General features: G+C 39.7%; 1 protein-coding gene across 5 annotated transcripts in view; it reads right to left on the bottom strand.

Moving 5' to 3' along the window:
- Window positions 1–12,055, bottom strand: part of OSBPL11 (oxysterol binding protein like 11) — a 92,525-nt gene extending 80,470 nt beyond the window's left edge. For 3 of the 5 annotated variants that reach the window (XR_015164197.1, XR_015164195.1, XM_086401781.1), the window contains exon 1: window positions 11,011–12,049. Coding sequence is in view for 2 of the 5 variants with exons in the window: in XM_086401781.1 (XP_086257907.1) it covers window positions 11,011–11,207 (197 nt within the window). In the remaining 3 variants the exon portion in view is untranslated. Of the gene's footprint in view, window positions 1–11,010 lie in introns of all 5 variants that reach the window. The other 2 variants (XM_086401792.1, XM_086401807.1) reach the window with 2 other exon arrangements.
- Window positions 12,056–19,575: the final 7,520 nt, after the last annotated feature.

Here is a 19,575-nt window from a genome sequence, read left to right as displayed (position 1 = left end):
CATAGTGAGAAATTAAATTTATGTTGTTTAAGCCATTCAGAGTACAGCATTTTTGTTATGAAAGCCTAAACTAATACTATATACATATACATAATTTGATACCATTTGTAGTAAAATTAAAAGTGGAGCAAATGTATATTGTATTTACTTAATTCTTAAAAAAAAAAATCTCTGAAAGACAAAAAACCAAGTGTATCCCCTCTATTTGTAGGTGAGAGGAGTCCTAAGCAGGTAGAGATCAGGTGGAAAGATTTTCATTACAAATCTTGTTTTTCTTCTGGATCAAGTGAACATATTACCTATTCTCCAAAATTAGATTTAGAATATTTTTCATTTATGTTAGTTATAAATACGTGAAATATCTACAAAATTGATAAACACCTTATTCTTTATAGAATTGAGAGTATAGGCTCCGACACTACATTAAAAAGCCCTCTTGTATCAAGGATAGGAAACCTGTTTCAGAAGCAACTCTTGGTGGCATTTCATCTCATCCCTTACATCATTTTTATTCTGTCCCTTTCTTCTGTCCCTCCCTCTTTCTCCCTCGGTCTATCTCTCTTTTCTATGTCCTTTTTCCATCCCTGTTTTACCTCTTGTTCTATTTCTAATTTTCTCTTCCTTCTATCCCTCTTGACTAGGGTTTCCAGATACAGCCAGTAGCAACCACAGGCTTCAGTCTACCCCTCCAGGGACTTTCCAGCCAACCTCAAGAACAGCAATGGAAGCAAACTGCAAAAGCAGGGCAACTCAAGTACGGGGAGACTCTGAATAGGAAATCATGCTTTGTTACAATACCTAAGTAACCAAAAAGAAAATCTTTTTTTCACCAGAAACTAAACTGCTCTAAAATCTTCCTAAAACCCAGATAGTAATGTCAAAACGCTAATGCAACTTTTTAAATTAGGCAATTTAGTTTTAAGTTAAACCTGAACAAGTCTGAACACAAATTATTTGATTAAACAAAATGAGTACAGTGGGAGATTCTTAGCTAGGAAAGACGTTCCCTCTCTCAAAGTAGTACAACTTACTTTCTTTTAGGGATTTGTAATCTCAAACATTTTAAATCAATTCTGGGTCAAGTTCTGTCTCAGATGTGTATGTTCTTCTGCCTGATACTGCCTTTCTGAAAATCAGAATTATTTTTACAAAGAGAGAGTGAGAGAGCATTCTAAACAAATATCAAGTGAGAAAATGTGATTTGAAACTGGAAAACATACTGCTGAGCTTAAAAAAAAAAAAACAAACCTGCAATATCTTATGAAAAAGATTTGCTTTTTGATAGCTGTAGCACCTAAATGGCAAACATGTTCAATCCCCATTGAAAATTCCTTTTGGCTTGCCAGCCTTGTTAGTTTTTATGCGTATTCAACAATGCGAAGGACTAAACAACAGAAATTTATCTCAATTCCCTCATGTGAAGAAGCTGATGATGTAACTTTTGCACTCTGTCTTCTGAATTTAAGCCTGATTGCCTGGCCTTGGAATTGTAAAAGCCGCTTCATTCAGCTTTTGTGTATCAGTTACTCTCTGGTAGAGAAGATGAGGTGAAACAAAACGTATGTGTTTTAAATGCTGTGTTTGTCTTTTTGATGGAATGTGTTTTTTTTAACATCTCTTCAGAACACTTTAAAGGTACAAACAAAAAAGGAGCAAATATGTCTGGTTACAGTTACTAATCTCTTATGTAATTCTGACTTTCAATTTCATGAAATCCCAGATTTTTTTTAACCAAGTACATTACAATATACTTTGCTTCACATTTCAAAAAAAAAAAAAGAATATTCTCCACTATTTTCAGAGTGCTAACCATTACACCATGGGGCCTGTTTTCTCTACCATTTTCAAAAGCAAAAACAAAAGACATAATTTCCCACAAGTCTATTTGACAGGCAATTACCTCTGGAACCTAAATTACATGACATTCAGAAAATACTAAAAAGACTAATTTGTGTGTTCTAACATTAAGCTGTTTGTACAGTTTTAATAAGTATAACTTCTCGAGAAATATGAACTCAAATAGACTATATTTAAACTCATAAAGCAAAAATATAAGAAATCACAGTATACTATAACCAAATCTTGTTCAAAGCTTGGTAGGGTTCTCACTAGATTTCTGCAACAGAAAATTACTGTTTTCAGTTTTATGCCTATAAGGTGTCTTCCCCTTGTTATCAGCTGTAGCAGACTTAAGGAAAACAAAACAAAACAAATACTAGGGTACAGAAATACATATTCAACTTTCCTTTAACCTTTAAGAGAAAAAAAGCAAACGTTTACGACTTTTTCTTCAAATCAACCTCAAAAGTGGTAAAAATCTCAAAGACAGCAAACACCAGGTTATATTTAGGCAGATGTCATTTCCCCATTTGCAAATGGGTACTTTTCCCTGTAACAGAGTATTTAGAGTGCAAGACACCAGATCTGACCACAAAAATTATTTCTATGCATTTGCAGACGTCTACCCAATCTACTGAAATGTATACTATTTGCTAATGTTAGCATACTCTTTTCTAACAAAGAGATCTGTTTGTTAACAGGAAGAAAATGGCAACCCACTCCAGTGTTCTTGCCTGGAGAATCCCAGGGACGGCGGAGCCTAGTGGGCTGCCGTCTGTGGGGTCGCACAGAGTCAGACACGACAAGCGACTTAGCAGCAGCAGCAGGTAGCACAGAGTCCAAAATAAGAAAAAGCAGGCCCATCATATGCCCCAATTTGCTTTTAAGTTCCTCCTCTGGGTAGTTCTCTTCTCTCCATTTTAAACAAAAAAGTGGCAGATTTGCAGATTTGTAAATTTTTCTGAAAGCTGGCAAGAAGAAAAATAATGGAAACATGCACATTTTATAAACTTTGAACATTTACTATGAAAAAGGAAGGAAGGATATAGAATTAAGAAATCTATTTTCATTTTAAATAGTGAATATAAATCATATGCATATAAATTACCCTGGAAAGAAATTTTAAGACTAATAAACACACTTCTCAGCTTTGGTTTTAAAAAAGTTCATCATGATACATTAATATTTTGCAAATATAGTTGAGGCTCTTCCCTTTTCTGATCCTTTTTCATGATCCTCCCAAAATAAGCCTTGGGGTCCCTACTTCCACTGTTCTGAGAGTATACATTATTTTAGAATTAACTAACAGAGAGCTTCATACATGGAAAAGACTCAAACTATTTGCTGCATGAGTTACAACACTAGTAAATAATGAAAGTTTTGTTGTTGTTCAATTGCTAATCATGTCCACCTCTTTGTAACCCCATGGACTGAAGTATGCCAGGCTTCCCTGTCCTTCCTTCACTATCTCCCAGAGTTTGCTCAAATTCATGTCCATTGAGTTGGTAATGCTACCCAACCAGTTATCTCATCCTCTGCTGCCCTATTCTCCTTTTGCCTTCATTCTTTCCTGGCACCAGGGTCTTTTCCAATGAGCAGCTCTTTGCATCATGGTCACAGCCCTGTCATGGCGAAGGGGCTTGCATAACTCGATGAAGCTATAAGCCATGCTGTGCAGGGCCACCCAGGACAGAGAGGTCATAGTAGAGAGTCCTGACAAAATGTGGTCCACTGTAAGAGGGAATGGCAAACCACTCCAGTATTCTTGCTGCGAGAACCCCATGAGCAATATGAAAAGGCAATGAAGAAGCTTCCATGTCCTAAACTAATTCTTCATCAATAATTATTCATTCCTTTAGAGAGCTCATCTACTTTTAATATCTTTAGGCAAACAGCTCCCTGGGAATAAAAGTTCTCTCATTTACTAGCTATATAACCTTGGCCAACTTATTTAGACTACTTTCTGGGAAGGGGCATTGTCCCTAAATTGTTGAGGCAGCATATTCTCCTAACCCTCATATTGAGGGTCTCTGATCCAGGGGCCCCAAGTAATAGGTAGAGGAGGTTGTGGCATTCGTAGGAACTTGAACAACCATTTGTAATCTAAATGGGAATAATGACTCTCTCTCTTCGTCCAAGATGACTGAACGTGATAATAAACGAGAGGACATTCTGGATACTACAAAGGCAATTATCTACATTTCTAATGCCCCATAGTTCTAAGTCACTTAAACATTCTGGCAACTTAGGCTCAATTTACCCAAAAGCAAATGTAGCACGTGACTCTCAAAAATCTGTTTCTCCTAGTACAGACTTCTCAAAGTTTTGAATCTGGATAACCGAAGTCAATTTTTACTTCCTTTCCCTCTACTGCCTTCCACCTAATCACCCAATCAACCACCAAGCCCTGTCACTCTTCCTCTAATGAGTTCTTTCTTTTTCAGCCTACTGGCACATTTTCCTTATTATCAAATGTCTGGGTCATGACAACTGATTTCCAAGTAGTTCCTCTTATTCCCCAAAGATCAAATTCAGCCCCCAATTCTCAGCTTTAGAGACAAACTTCCAGTAGTGTAGCTGTCAAATCTATCTCAATCATAGATGACAATCTTGAATCCATTCATATTAACATTTATGACGTGCACCTTATTGCACGGCTCCCATTGATCCCTACCTGTTGGTATCCAACCTTTGTGTGGCTAAACCTCATCTTTTTCTTAATGAATAGTGAAAAGTGATGTGACTTCACTTCCATGTCTAGGTTACGAAAGACTGACTTCCTTCTTTCTAGCACTCTCTTCTCACTTCCTCACTCTGACGAAACAAGCTGCCAAGTTGTAAGACACTCCATGGAGAAGTCCATGTGGCCAGGAACCAAAGAAGGCCACCAGTGGTCATCTCGTGAGGAACTGAGGTCTGTTTCCAACAAGCCAAAATAAATGAATTGTGCCAAAACATGAATTGTGCCAAATGAATGAATTGTGCCAAAACATGAATGAGCCAGGATGTGGATCCTTCCCAGCTGAGCCTCAAGATGACTATAGCCTTGTGAAAGACCCAGAGCCAGAGCACCCAGCAGTACTGCACCAATATTACTGACCCACAGACACTGTGAGATTAAAAAAACACTGCTGTTTCAATACACTACATTTGGGGATAATTTGTAGCACAATAATAGATAACAAACACACTGTCTCATATTTCTAAATAAATTCTAGGAAGATTAAAAGATTAAATATAAAACTACCAAATTATCTTAAAACTACATGAAAACAAATATTTATAAAATTTCTATAATTTGAAGTGAAAGAAAAAAGAGTAAGAGTTTGATTTATACAGGTTTTCTATATGACTGGAAAAATGTAATAGATTAAAATATAAAGACCAGGAAAATCTTTGCAGCAAGTATAGAAAAATATTTATAACCATACAAAATTAAGATATATGTAGTTACATATTTGTTACATAAAAAACTAATATAAATTTTCTGAAATGATAGTGAAGAAATCAGTAAAAGGTAGTGCCTCCAGGGAGGGAACATGGGTGGCTGGGACAAGTATGTAAGGTAAACATTTCACTGTATATCCCTCTTCTATCAACAAAGTAATAATAGTTTACAGTATTACTGATATTAAAAATATTAACTAGCAAAAGTATTAACATGGAATATTTAAAATAAACTTCAAATATATTAATAAAAAAATGAAAAGATATAAGCAGATATTTAACATGAGCAAAAATAAAATTAATCATAAAGAAAGATGAGTTCAAAATGGATCAGAGACCTAAATGTAAGTTCAAAAATTTAAAACTCTTAGAAAAAAATATACGTGCAAATCTTTGCAACCTTGGCATTGCCAATGATTTCTTAAATGTGATACCAAGTATAAGCAAAAAAAGAAAAAACAGACGGGGCTTCATGAAAATTAAAAGCTTCGATGCTACAAATAATTTCATCAAGAAAGTGAAAAGACCAGAATTCCCTGGTGATCCAGTGGTTAGGGCTCCGTGCTTTCACTGCCGCGGGCCTATATTCAATCCCTGGTTGGGGAACTAAGATCCCACAAGCCCTGAGGCTTGGCCAAAAAAAAAAAAAGAAGTGAAAAGACAACCCACGAGTGGGAAAAAATACTTGCAAATCAATATCTGATAAAGGAATTGTTCACATAATACACAAAGAACCCTGACAACTCAATAATCAAAAGATAAATAATCCAATTTTAAAATGGCCAAAGATATCAACAAAGTCTACAAATAATAAATGCTGGAGAGGCTGTGGAGAAAAAGGAATCCTCCTACACTGTTGGTAAGGATACACACTGGTACAGCCACTCTGGAAAACAGTATGGAGGTTCCTTAAAAAACCAAAAATAGAGTTACCATATGATCCAGCAATCTCACTCCTGGGCATATATCTGGAAAAGATGAACACTCTAACTTGAAGAGACAGATGCACTCCAATGTTCACAGCAGCACTATTTATAATAATCAAGACATGGAAGCAACCTAAATGTCCACCGATACAAATGAATGGATAAAGAAGATGTAATACACACACACACACAATAGAATACTACTCAGCAAAAAAAGAATAATGCCATTTGTAGCAACATGGATGTACCTAGACTTTAACATAGTAAGTGAAATAAGTCAGAGAAAGACAAATATCATATACCACTTATATGTGGAATCTAAAAAAAAGACACAAAGCAACTTATTTACAAGATATAAATAGACTCACAGACACTAAAAACAAATTTATGATTATCAAAGGGGAAAGGGGTAAGGGATAAATTAGGAGTTTGGGATTAACAGGTACAAATTGCTGTACAGGGAACTATATTCAGTATCTTGTAATAACCTACAATGGAAAAGAATCTGACACTTTGCTGTATACTTGAGACTAGCACAATATTGTAAACCAGCTATCCAGTTCAACTTTTTAAAAGTGGCCAAAAGATCTGAATACACATTTCTCCAAAGAAGACAGACAAATAACCAGTAAGAACATGAAGATACTTAACATTATTAGTCATCAGGGAAATGCAATTCAAAAACCACAATGAGATGCCATTTCATAGCCACTAGGATGGCTAAAACCAAAAAGACAGACAGTAACAAGTGTTGATGAGAATGTCAAGTAAGTTAAAACCTTAATATACTGCTGATAAGAAGATAAGATGGTGCAGCAGCTTTGGAAAATGGTCTAAGAGGTTCACAAACAGTTGAACAGTTAAACAATTACCTTATAACCCAATAATTCTACTCCTAGGTATATATTCAAGAGAAATGAAAACATGTCCATACAAAACTTGAACACAAATGTTCAAAGCAGCATTATTCATAATATACAACATGGAAACTGACTGAAAAGATTAGCAAAATGTGGTGTATTCATAAATGAAATATTATTCAGCCACAAAAAGGAATAAAGTAACAATATATGCTACAACATATATGACCCATGAAAGCATTATGCCAATTAATCTTCTAAGTCTGCAAAGCCAAAGCCCAGTGTCTGAAACACAAGTGCATGTGCTCAACTGCTCAGTCATGAGCACAGACTAGGCTCCTCTGTCCATGGAATTTTCCAGGCAAGAATATTGGAGTGTTTTACCATTTCTATTCTAGGGGATCTTCCCAATCCTGGGATAGAGTCCACATCTCTGTGTCACCTGCACTGGCAGGTAGATTCTTTACCACTGTGCCACCTGGGAAGCAACTGAATCACATAGTCTTAACTGAATTTCAACCACTCCCTAAGACATAACCTGAAATCTCCATTTTTTTAAATGGGATAGTAGCAAGTTACAGGTAAGCACAGTTGCATTTATGGCTCTAAAGTTCCAGAGGGGGCTGGTGAGGCCATGGAAGAGAATGAGACAGAAAACAGAAAACATGAGCTTAAGAGGAGATGATAAAGCAACATATCAGCTTCTAAAGTAAAAGAGCCAACCAAAGAAGTGAGAAAGGAGCAATTAATTAGACAACAGAGCAATAAAGGGGCTCCCAGCATAGCAGTCAGTAAAGAATCTGCCTGCAATGAGGGAGACCTGGGTTCAATTCCTAGGTCGGGAAGATCCCCTGGAGAAGGAAATGACAACGCACTCCAGTATTCTTGCCTGGAGAATCCCATGGACAGAGGAGCCTGGTAGGCTACAATCCATGGGGTCACAAGAGTCGAACATGACTTGGTGCTTTCTCTTAGAGCAATAAAGGAGAAATTAAGAGAAAGTAATGTCAAAAAAGGCAAGAAAAGAATAGTAACAGATACACTTATAAAGATATCATATATCTTAAAAAGTTGGAATAAGAATCTAAAAATATTCATCATTTTTTATTCATATCCTTGGTAAGGACAGAGCCAACTGTCGTGGGTTGAGCAACAAATAAGAGTTACAGAAATGGAAGCAGTTGAGTGTAAATTGTTTTTAAAAGGAAAGGATTTAGATTAGTTTTCATTATTGTTTTTGTTTTTTAAATCTAGAGACTTTGGGCCTCAGAGGAAGAAGCCTGGAAGAAGTAACACAAGACAATGAAGGAAACTGTTTGACTAATGTCCTACAGGATAAAGGGATAAATTCAACTGAGAAACAGGCTGAAAGACTAGCTTTGAACAAGCCTCATGTAAGTAAATGTCCGTATGTAAATGCAGTAATGCGCTATGTATCTGCATCACTGGGGAAGAGTTCCACATAACTGAATTAGCCAACACAAGCATTTTTTTTAGTTTAGTCATTTTCCTTGAAATTGTTCATCATCATATGATACAGTTGTCTGCCTTCTTAAACATATTGTACTCTCCTGGATGACAAGGTCATTGTAACTATAATTGTATTAATAGGAAGTAATATAGCTGAATCTGCATGTTAATTTTTCAAGTCTTTGACTGTTCTGTCAGCTGCCATTTCCTGATAACTTTTTTCCTTTGTGCTTTCAACAGATTCTAGGTTTAAAATTATATAACCATTAAATAATACCCTAAGTAAGGGATAATAGAATCCTGAATCAAAGTATAGTAATAAAGTATATGGCTTTATGACAGTGTTAAGAAACCTGTTTCACTTTTCAGTTCAATTAAAGACTGGGGTTCAAACAGTTGAAGATGTCAGAAGACTGACCTCTGGCTACATGAAATATTACTTGATCTTGCTTCCTTAAGTTATAGCAAAATAACCCTGCCAAGTTATTGATAATTTTATATGGTTAGTCTTAAACCACACACACACACACACACACACACACAAAAGTATCATGCATTCCAAAACTGAGCCTAGACATTTCACAGTAACTATACTTTCCTTTCATAATCACTTACCAATAAAAAATTATAATCTTCTACATTTCTATATGTAAACACAGCCAAGCATATTTCACATATATGGATATTATTCATGATAAATGTACGGCCTTCACAAAATCTTGATTTTAATCTCTTCCAAATTTCATACAAATTTCACAACTACAAACATCACAAAGGCTAAAAAGGACTAGAGCTAGGCACAAGGCAATTACTTGACCAAAATTTAAGAATTCATTCCTATAGTTCCAATAACAAAGGATATTACAATTTCATTCATTCATTCTTAAGATTCTGAATAATCCAGCAATTTCACTTCCGGGTATTCATCCCAAGGAAAGGAAAACACTAATTTGAAAATATATCTGAACCTTCATGTTCACTGCAGTATTATTTACAAAAGTCAAAACACGGAAGCAACCAAAGAGTCCATCAAATGGACAATGATGAGTAGATAAATAAAATGTGGTATATATACACACAGTGGAATATTATTCAGCCATAAAAAAGGAAATATTGCCATTTGCAACAAGGTGGACGTACTTTGAGAGCATTATGCTAAGTGAGAAAAGTCAGAAAGAGAAAAGACAAATACTGTACAACGCTTCTTATATGTAGAATCTAAAAAACCAAACGAAACTCATAAATACAGAGAACGGATTGAGGGCAGCCAGAGGCGGGGTGGGTACAATGGGTGAAGGTGATCAAAAGGTACAAACTTCCAGTTATAAAATAAGTAAGTCGTGGAAACGTAATGTGCAGCATCATGACTATAGTTGATAATACTGTATCACGCATTTGAAAGTTGCTAACAGAGTTCTCATTAAAAAAAAAAATTTAACTGTGCAGGGACACACATTAACTAGATCTACTGTGGTGATCACTCCACAATACATACAAATATCAAATCTTTATGTTGTACATCTGAACCTAATATAATGTTACATGTCAAATATTTCTCAATTAAAAAAAAAAGATTCTGGATGGCTATGCTCACCTATCCTATACATTATCAAAAACAAAAAACTACCATTACTTCTCTAGCACTCACTTCCTGTTCCTTCAGTTTTTCATTCATATCAATGAAAATTAATAAATGTAGAATCTCTCAAAGACAGAGGGGTGTGAGTGACCTAATCAACTCAAACTGAAACATCTCACTAGTTCAGAGTATCGGAGTAGAGTAGAGTTTGTACTTTTGTCGAGAACCTGAGTTCGATCCCTGAATCGGGAAGATCCCCTAGAGACGGGAATGGCAACCCACTCCAGTATTCTTGCCTGGAGAATTCCGTGGACAGAGGAGCCTGGCAGGCTACAGTCCATGGGCTAACAAAGATTCAGACAAGACTGAGCACGCACACACTCTGTATTTAATTATTTATGTACATCTCTCTTTCTAAATCACAAATACTATGAGGGCAAGAATCTTCTCTGATTGAATGATTCCATCCATCACTGGACAAACAAGTTCTCACCACCAAGCATTTTGCTAGCCTCTGGAGAGAGTGGAGTTAAACAGTCCCCCGCCTTCCACAAGCAAGAAAGGGAGGTAGACTTATTGTAAACAAATTACAATATAGGAAAAAACAAAAGTGAGTATAGACTCAAATCACAGGAAAAATTAACTCTACGGTTGTAGAGGGAGTTAAGGGATACATTTATGTGTTCTCCTAAAGGCCTAAATACTTGTTGAATGGACAAATAAATGTATTAAATCTTGCTAATGAAAGTTGAGACCCCCAGATCCAAATGAAACGTATTAGCTACTTCTGAAGTTACTGCATAAACCTAACCCTTCAACAACTGCAAGAATGCAGACTTCAGCATACTCACCCCCTCCTCAGGAAATCACCTTGAAGAAAGGGCCATACCTGTACTGCCAGCCTTTAGCACTGCCACCTCGGCTGCTACTGCTGCTGGTGCTGCTGATTCCACCCCCACAGCTGCTGTTGCTGCTGTTCTTGTTCGGGGTCACCGCGGTGGCCAGGCCCTCCAGCCTTCCTTCGCTCTCTGAGACTTTCATTGCTGACACGGGTTCACCCCCCTGCATCTTAACTCCAAAGTCCATCTGCCCTTCTTGGGCGGGAGAAACAACTCTGTAGAGTAGTTTTGTAAGTGATAAGATTTAAGATCTGATATGAAAGGGCTCCCAATTGCTAAACTAGCCGGCGGCTGGAGCAGTAATCATCAAATAGTCCAGGGAAGGAATACAAGCATTCCCCCTGAAGGAAACTTTTAAGAGGAGAAGGACAGCGAAGAGGGCAGATGTCCTTTAAATATATATCTCCTTCCAGGCAAAAGCAAGGAGGAAAAAAAAAAATCACCCTGCCAGAGGACTTGGTGGCATGCTCAAACGAGGAGCAGAAACAGCGTGAGGAGGTCGCGGACCCTAGCCAGGAGGGCTAGGCGAAGTACGGTCCACTGACGGGAACCCGCGGCCTGACCTCTGGGCTGACGGACCGACCCGCCTCGCTCCCTCTTCTCAAGCTGGTCCTCAGCGGGAAGGTTCAGTCCAGCCCACTCGGCGGTTCCCACAGCAGCTCTCGAGACAGAGCTGGAACGGCTCGCGCTCAGCCCGGGAGGAGGGTCGGGGAAGGAGGCCGCCGGGGGCGGGACGCCGGCTCCCAGGGTCGCCTCGCCTCCAGTCAGAGGCGAGCAGCTAGGGACGATTTCCTCCAACGCCCCCGGCCCTGAGCCCTCGACCGGGTTCCCAGCGGCGGAAGAGTCCCTCACCCTCGCTACTGCCCAAACGTGAAACCCACAACTGCGGCCACCGCCCCACCCACAGTCCTACAGACCCACAGCTGGTCACCCGCCCGCTCGCTCTCTCCCCGCCTTCCCTTCCGGAGTAGCGTGAGCTCACTTCCCCCAGAGAAGAGGCCACTGGCGCCATCTTGAAGAAGGGCGCTCGGCCCTGAAGGGGGCGGAGCCTCGGGAATCGCGGCGCTGGGGCCGTGGGCTCCGGGGAAAGGGAGGGGGCAGGCAGCTGGGGGATGAGCGGTGGGCCAGTCGCGAGGCAGAAAAAAAGGAGTTAGCGCCCTAATGAAGGTGTCTTGCGGCCTTCCTGTCCTGGGCAAGGCCTTCCATTTGAGGGCCCATTCCAGGCATTTTAGGAAGAAAGCTTAGAAAAATGTCATTTCTAAAATGACATTTAGAATTATTATTAAAAAATAATAATTCATCTTCAGTTCAGTTCAGTTTAGTCGCTCAGTCGTGTCCGACTCTTTGAGACCCCATGAATCGCAGCACGCCAGGCCTCCCTGTCCATCACCAACTCCCGGAGTTCACTCAGACTCAGGTCCATTGAGTCAGTGACGCCATCCAGCCATCTCATCCTCTGTCGTCCCCTTCTCCTCCTGTCCCCAATCCCTCCCAGCATCAGAGTCTTTTCCAATGAGTCAACTCTTCACAAGAGGTGGCCAAAGTACTGGAGTTTCAGCTTTAGCATCAGTCCTTCCAAAGAAATCCCAGGGCTGATCTCCTTCAGAATGGACTGGTTGGATCTCCTTGCAGTCCAAGGGACTCTCAAGAGTCTTCTCCAACACCACAGTTCAAAAGCATCAATTCTTCGGCGCTCAGCCTTCCTCACAGTCCAACTCTCACATCCATACATGACTACTGGAAAAACCATAGCCTTGAGTAGACGGACCTTTGTTGGCAAAGTAATGTCTCTGCTTTTGAATATGCTATCTAGATTGGTCATAACTTTCCTTCCAAGGAGTAAGCGTCTTTTAATTTCATGGCTGCAGTCACCATCTGCAGTGATTTTGGAGCCCCCAAAAATAAAGTCTGACACTATTTGCATTGTTTCCCTATCTATTTCCCATGAAGTGATGGGACCAGATGCCATGATCTTAGTTTTCTGAATGTTGAGCTTTAAGCCAATTTTTTCACTCTCCACTTTCACTTTCATCAGGAGGCTTTTTAGTTCCTCTTCACTTTCTGCCATAAGGGTGGTATCATCTGCATATCTGAGCTTATTGATATTTCTCCCGGCAGTCTTGATTCCAGCTTGTGCTTCTTCCATTCCAGCGTTTCTCATGACGTACTCTGCATTTAAGTTAAATAAGCAGGGTGAGTTAGTAATTTAAAAAAAGCCTTAGTGGCATAAGGCAAATCAGTATTATAAATGAAAAAGAAACTATCATGGAAATTAGAGCTCTCAGAATCAAAACTAGTTATTCTGAGGGTCTTCCCTAGTGGCTCAGCAGTAAAGAATCCGCCTGCCAATGCAGGAGATGCTGCTTTGATCCCTGGGTCTCCAAGACTACCTGGAGGAGGAAATGGCAACCCACTCCAGTATTCTTGCTTGGGAAATCCCCTGGACAGAGGAGCCTGGCAGGCTACAGTCCATGAGATCTCAAAAGAGTCCAGTCGGACACAACTTAGGGACTGAGGACAATGTTCTTTCTGACCTCAGACAACTCTTTCATCCTCCTTAAGCCTAGACTTTTGTATCTATAAAATCAGAATGTTTGCTGCTGCTGCTAAGTCGCATCAGTCGTGTCCGACACTGTGCAACCCCAGAGATGGCAGCCCACCAGGCTCCCCCGTCCCTGGGATTCTCCTGGCAAGAACCTGGAGTGGGTTGCCATTTCCTTCTCCAATGCCTGAAAGTGAAAAGTGAAAAGTGAAAGTGAAGTCACTCTGTCGTGTCTGACCCTCAGGGACCCCATGGACTGCAGCCTTCTAGGCTCCTCCGTCCATGGGATTTTCCAGGCAAGAGTACTGGAGTGGGGTGCCATTGCCTTCTCCGTTTAGGTGATTTCTAAAGTTCCTTCTAGGACTTCCCTAGTGGCTCAGACGGTAAAGCGTCTGCCTACAATGTCGGAGACCCGCATTCCATCCCTGGGTTGGGAAGATCCTCTGGAGAAGGAAATGGCAACCCACTCCAGTACTCTTGCCTGGAAAATCCCAAGGACAGAGGAGCCTGGTAGGCTACAGTCCATAGGGTCGCAAAGAGTTGGACACGACTGAGCAACGAAACTTTCTTTCTTTCTAATTGTAAATTCCAGTTTCTAACAACATGGCTTTTGAACGTATACCATGTGCGAAACACTAGAAGTATTGCTGTTAGTCACTAAGTTTTCTCCGACTCTTTGCAACCCCATGGACTGCAGCACTCTAGGCTCCTCTATACTCCACTATCTCCCAGAGTTTGCTCAAATTCATGTCCATTGAGTCGGTTAAGTTATCTAATATCCTCTGATGTCTTCTTCTGTTGCTTTCAATCATTCCCAGCATCAGGGTCTTTTCCAGTGAGTTAGCTCTTCATATCAGGTGGCCAAAGTATTGGAGCTTCAGATTCAGCAATGGTCTTAGTTTTTTGAATGTTGAATTTCAAGCCAGCTTTTTCAGTCTCCTCTTTCACCTTCATCAAGAGGCTCTTTAGATCCTCTTTGCTTTTGCCAATGGAGTGGTATCATCTGCATATATGAGGTTGATAATTTCTCCCAGCAATCTTGATTCCAGCTTGTGTTTCATCCAACCTGGCATTTCACATGATGTACTCTGCATGTAAGTTAAATTAGCAGGGTGACATATACAGTATGACAAAAAACTTGTCATACTCGTTTCCCAATTTTGAACCAGTCTGTTGTTCCATGTGCAGTTCTAACTGTTGCTTCTTGACCTGCATACAGGTTTCTAAGGAGACAAATAAGGTGGTCTTGTACTTCCATCTCCTTAAGAATTTTCCACAGTTTGTTTTGATGCACACAGTCAAAGTCTTACCATAGTGAAGCAGATGTTTCTCTGGAATTCCCTTGCTTTCTCCATGATCCAACAAATGTTTGCAATTTGATTTGTGATTCCTCTGCCTTTTCAAAACCCAGCTGGTACATCTGGAAGTTTTCAGTTCATGTACTCTTGAAGCCTAGCTTGAAGGATTTTCAGCATAACCTTGCTAGCATGTGAAATGACTGCAACTGTACAGTACTTTGAACATTGTTTGTCACTGCTCTTCTTTGGGATTAGAATGAAAAGTGACTTTTCCAGTCCTATGTCCACTGCTGAGTTTTCCAAATTTGCTGGCATATTGTGCAACACTTTAACAGCATCATCTTTTAGGATATGAAATAGCTCAACTGGAATTCCATCACTTCCACTAGCTTTGTTTGTAGTAATGCTTCCTAAGGCCCACTTGACTTCACACTCCAGGTTGCCCAGTTCTATGTGAGTGACCATTCCATCATGGTTATCCAGGTCATTAAGACCTTTCTTGTATAGTTCTTCTGTATATTCTTGCCACTTCTTAATATCTTCTACTTCTGTTAGGTCCTTACTGTTTCTGTCCTGTTTTGTGCCCATCTTTGCATGAAATGTTCCCTTGGTATCTCCAATTTTCATGAAGAGATCGCTAGTCTTTCCCATTCTATTGTTTTCTTCTATTTCCCTGCATTGTTCTTTCAAGAAGGCCTTTTTACCTCTCCTTGCTATTCTCTGGAACTCTGCATTCAGTTGGGCATAGCTTTCACTTTCTCCCTTGCCTTTCATGTCTCTTCTTTCCTCAACTATTTATAAAGACTCCTCAGACAACCACTTTGCCTTCTTGCATTTCTTTTTCTTTGGGATGATTTCGGTCACTGCCTTCTGTACACTGTTACAAACCTCCATCCATAGTTCTTCAGGCACTCTGTCTACCAGGTCTGATCCCTTAATTCATCAGCTCCACTGTATAATCATAAGGGGTTTGATTTAGGTCATACCTGAATGACCTAGTGGTTTTCCCTACTTTCTTCACCTTAAGCCTGAATTTTGCAATAAGGAAGTCATGATCTGAGCCACAGTCAGCTCCAGGTCTTGTTTTTCTGACTGTATAGAGCTCCTCCATCTTTGGCTGCAAAGAACATAATCAATATGATTTCAGTATTGACCATCTGGTGATGTCTCAAAGTAAAAAAGTAAATAAAGTAGTAATATAGATATAGTTATACAGATAATTAAAGCCATGAAGAAAATAAAAGGAGATGATGTAGAAAATAAGCACGATGGAATAGAGAACTTACTTTTAGGAAGAACAATTGAAAAAAGTCATCTATGACAAGCTGCGATTCATGGGGTCGCAGAGTAGGACACGACTGAGCGACTGATCTGATCTGATCTGATCTGATGACGAGGTGGCATTTAAAGTGAGGGAATAAAGAAAGGAGAGGAAGCTAAGGGGAAAGCAAGCTTTACTTATTTTGGGAAATGAGAAACCTGGGACCCTGGATCTCAGTGAATAAAAAGTGGTGTGAAATGAAAGTGAAGAGATAGGCAGAGAAATTTGGATTTTAAGTGCAATGGAAAGTCATTGAGACTTTTAATAAAGGAGGATTGTGATCTGACTTATGTTTTTAGACCATTTCTCTAGTCTTTTCAGCAGATGGTCCTAGCACACTGGATATTCACATACAAAAGAATAAAATTGGACCCTACACATCATATACAAAAGTTAACTCAAAATGTATCAAAGACACAAATGTAAAAGCTAAAATATTAAAACTCTTAAATGAAAAAAAGGTATAAATCTTCACAACCAGAGGTCAGGCAAAGCCTTTTGACTACAACATCAAAGCATAAGTGACAAAAGAAAAAATAGATTGGATTTCATGAAAATTAAAAACATTTGTTTTGCAAGCAATACTATCAAGGAAGTAAAAAGGCAACCCATAAAATGGGGGGGAAATATCTGCAAACCATATATATAAGGAACTTATATCCAGAATATATAAAGAGCTCTTACAACTCATTAATAAAAATACAAATAACCAAATTTTTAAATGGACAAAGGAATGGAACATTTATTCAAAGAAGATATAGCAATGATCAAAAACTACATTAAGAAGTTTTCAACATTGTTACTAACCAAGGAAACAGGTCAAACCCACAATGAACAGGGCTTCCCTTGTGGTCCAATGGAAAAGAATCCACCTTGCAATATGCAAGGGACACTAGATCAATCACTGGTCCAGGAAGATCCCACATGCTGGAGGGCAACTAAGCCTATGCACCACAGCAACTAAGCCTGTGCTTTAGAGCATTCCAGCCACCACTGCTGAAGCCCAAGTGCCTAGGGTCTGTGCTCCGCAGTAAGAGAAGCTACCACAATAGGAAACCGGTGTACCGCAGCTAGAGAGTAGCCTCTTCTCACAACTAGAGAAAGCCTGTGCACAGCAACAAAGAACCAGTGCAACCATCAATGAATAAACAGATAAAATAAAACAACATTTAAAAAAAAAACCACAATGAGGGACTTCTCTGGCAGTCCAGTGGTTAGAACTCCATGCTTTCACTGCCAAGGGTACAGGTTTAATCCTTGGTTGGGGAACTAAGACCCTGTATGCTGTGCAGTGTGGCTGAAAAAATAAATACATATCTAAAAGGTAGAGAATAAGCTAACCAGTGTTGATGAAGGATGTGGCAAAATTGGAATCCTTATACTCTGATAGTGGAAATGTAAAATGTGGTATATCCACACAATGCAATATTACTTGGCCATAAAAGGAATGGAGTGCTAATATATGCTACAACAAGAATAGGGACGACATAGAGACTGAGCATGAGCACAGGAGTCTGGAAAAGTTTTCAACTTTTGAGACCTATAAACTATTTTTTTGTTGCTCCCAATGGTGATGAGACTCGGGGACTAGCCCATGCTAACCAAATGAACAACAAATGGATGTGTAGCAACTGGAAAGATGTGTTATTTAACAATGAAAAATACAATACAGAGTACTCAAGTTTGGTATCAGCACTTTCTATAAAAGACAATCAACAGGAAAAGCTACATTATTAACAGAAGGTTACATGATGCTCATGGAATCAGAGCCAGGAGAGTTGATTCATAGGTGTTTTATTATTTTTTAAGTAAAAATTTTTTGTTGTTGTACAATAGGGTCTGATCAGTCTAACTTTCATTTAATGTTTAAGGAGAAAAGAGGGCATATGATTTGAACAAAGAAGATAAAGGCACTTTTTTTAATGCCTTCAATGAAGGATATGTTCATCTTTTTGAAGAGTTTAAGGTACATTCCCCTGATTCCAGGTGGGTGATGATGGATCAGTGCATCCTTGCACGTGGAAAGTGGCACTTATATGTCAGACTGACCATGATTGACTACTGATTGCATGCATGTGACATTGGGTGAGTTACCTAAATTCTTTATACTTGTTCCTTGCCTGAAAATGGGAGTAATAACCTTTCTGCTATGGGTTGAATTTTGCCTCCTGAAAATTCATCTAATTCTCAATGTGTAGAGAAGGAACCTTATGAGTTTATTAGGTTTTGATGAGGTCATTAGCCTGGTGTCCCCATGATGAGACTGCTGCTGCTGCTGCTGCTAAGTTGTTTCAGTCATGTCCGACTCTGTACAATCCCATAGATGGCAGCCCACCAGGCTCCCCCATCCTTGGGATTCTCCAGGAAAGAACACTGGAATGGGTTGCCATTTCCTTCTCCAATGCATGAAAGGGAAAAGTGAAAGTGAAGTCTCTCAGTCGTATCTGACTCTTAGCAACCCCATGGACTGCAGCCTACCAGGCTCCTCCATCCATGGGATTTTCCAGGCAAGAGTACTGGAGTGAGGTGCCATTGCCTTCTCCGCATGATGAGATTAGTACCTTTTTAAGAAGACACACCAGAATGCTTTCTCTCTGTGCCCCCACCCCCGCCCCTGCCCCCAACTCCTCTGTGAAGACACAGGAAGAAGGAGGCTATCTACAGGCCATGAAGACAGTTCTCACTAGAAATTGGTGAGTTTGATCTTGGAACTCTAACTTTCAGATACTGTATTTTGTTATGATGACAGCTGAAGGTAAGACAATCTCCCTTTTGAGTGGTTATCAGCATTAAATGAAATGACACATGTGAAATCTGGCACATGACTTGGTAAGTGCTTAGCAACTGTTAGCCATGGTTACTGTAAGAATAGGGTTTCCTTGACAAATACAGTGAATGGCTGTGTTTGGCGAGGGCACCTATCCCCTGGACAGCTCTGAAGACACACCAACCAGCATATTTCTGAAGACACCCACATTTTTCTATGGGAGAATGCCAGCTTTGTCTCCCAGATGAAATGAAGGTTTCCAGAGGCAGCAAAAGAGACTTGTCAGGGTATGGAGATAAATACTCCTAAGGACATTACCTGGAATCACCAGCGTGTGGGTGTCTGGGTGAAAAGGCAGGCGCACCAGGTGATCCCTGCTTCAGTGTCGCCCCCTCACAGAGGCCTTCCTTGACCACTCACTCTGTACAGAGCAGCAGCTCCTCCCCATTTTTCCAGCCTTTACCCTGCTTTCGTTTTCTAAGCACCTAACATTATATGCTCTGTTGTGCATTTTCTGTCTGCTCATTAAAAGGTAAGCTGCATGAGGAAAGAGTCAATTATTTTTTTCCCACCTCTGCACCCCCAGTACTGGAACACTGCCTGGAACATTTGTTGAATGAATGAATT

This window comes from Bos grunniens, chromosome 1, assembly GCF_055505025.1.
Source record: "Bos grunniens cultivar Pamir isolate PY7600 chromosome 1, Bosgru_T2T1.0, whole genome shotgun sequence".
Taxonomy (NCBI): Eukaryota; Metazoa; Chordata; class Mammalia; order Artiodactyla; family Bovidae; genus Bos; species Bos grunniens.
The sequence above is the reverse complement of the archived record's forward strand: the minus strand, read 5'-3'. Positions and strand labels throughout refer to the sequence as shown.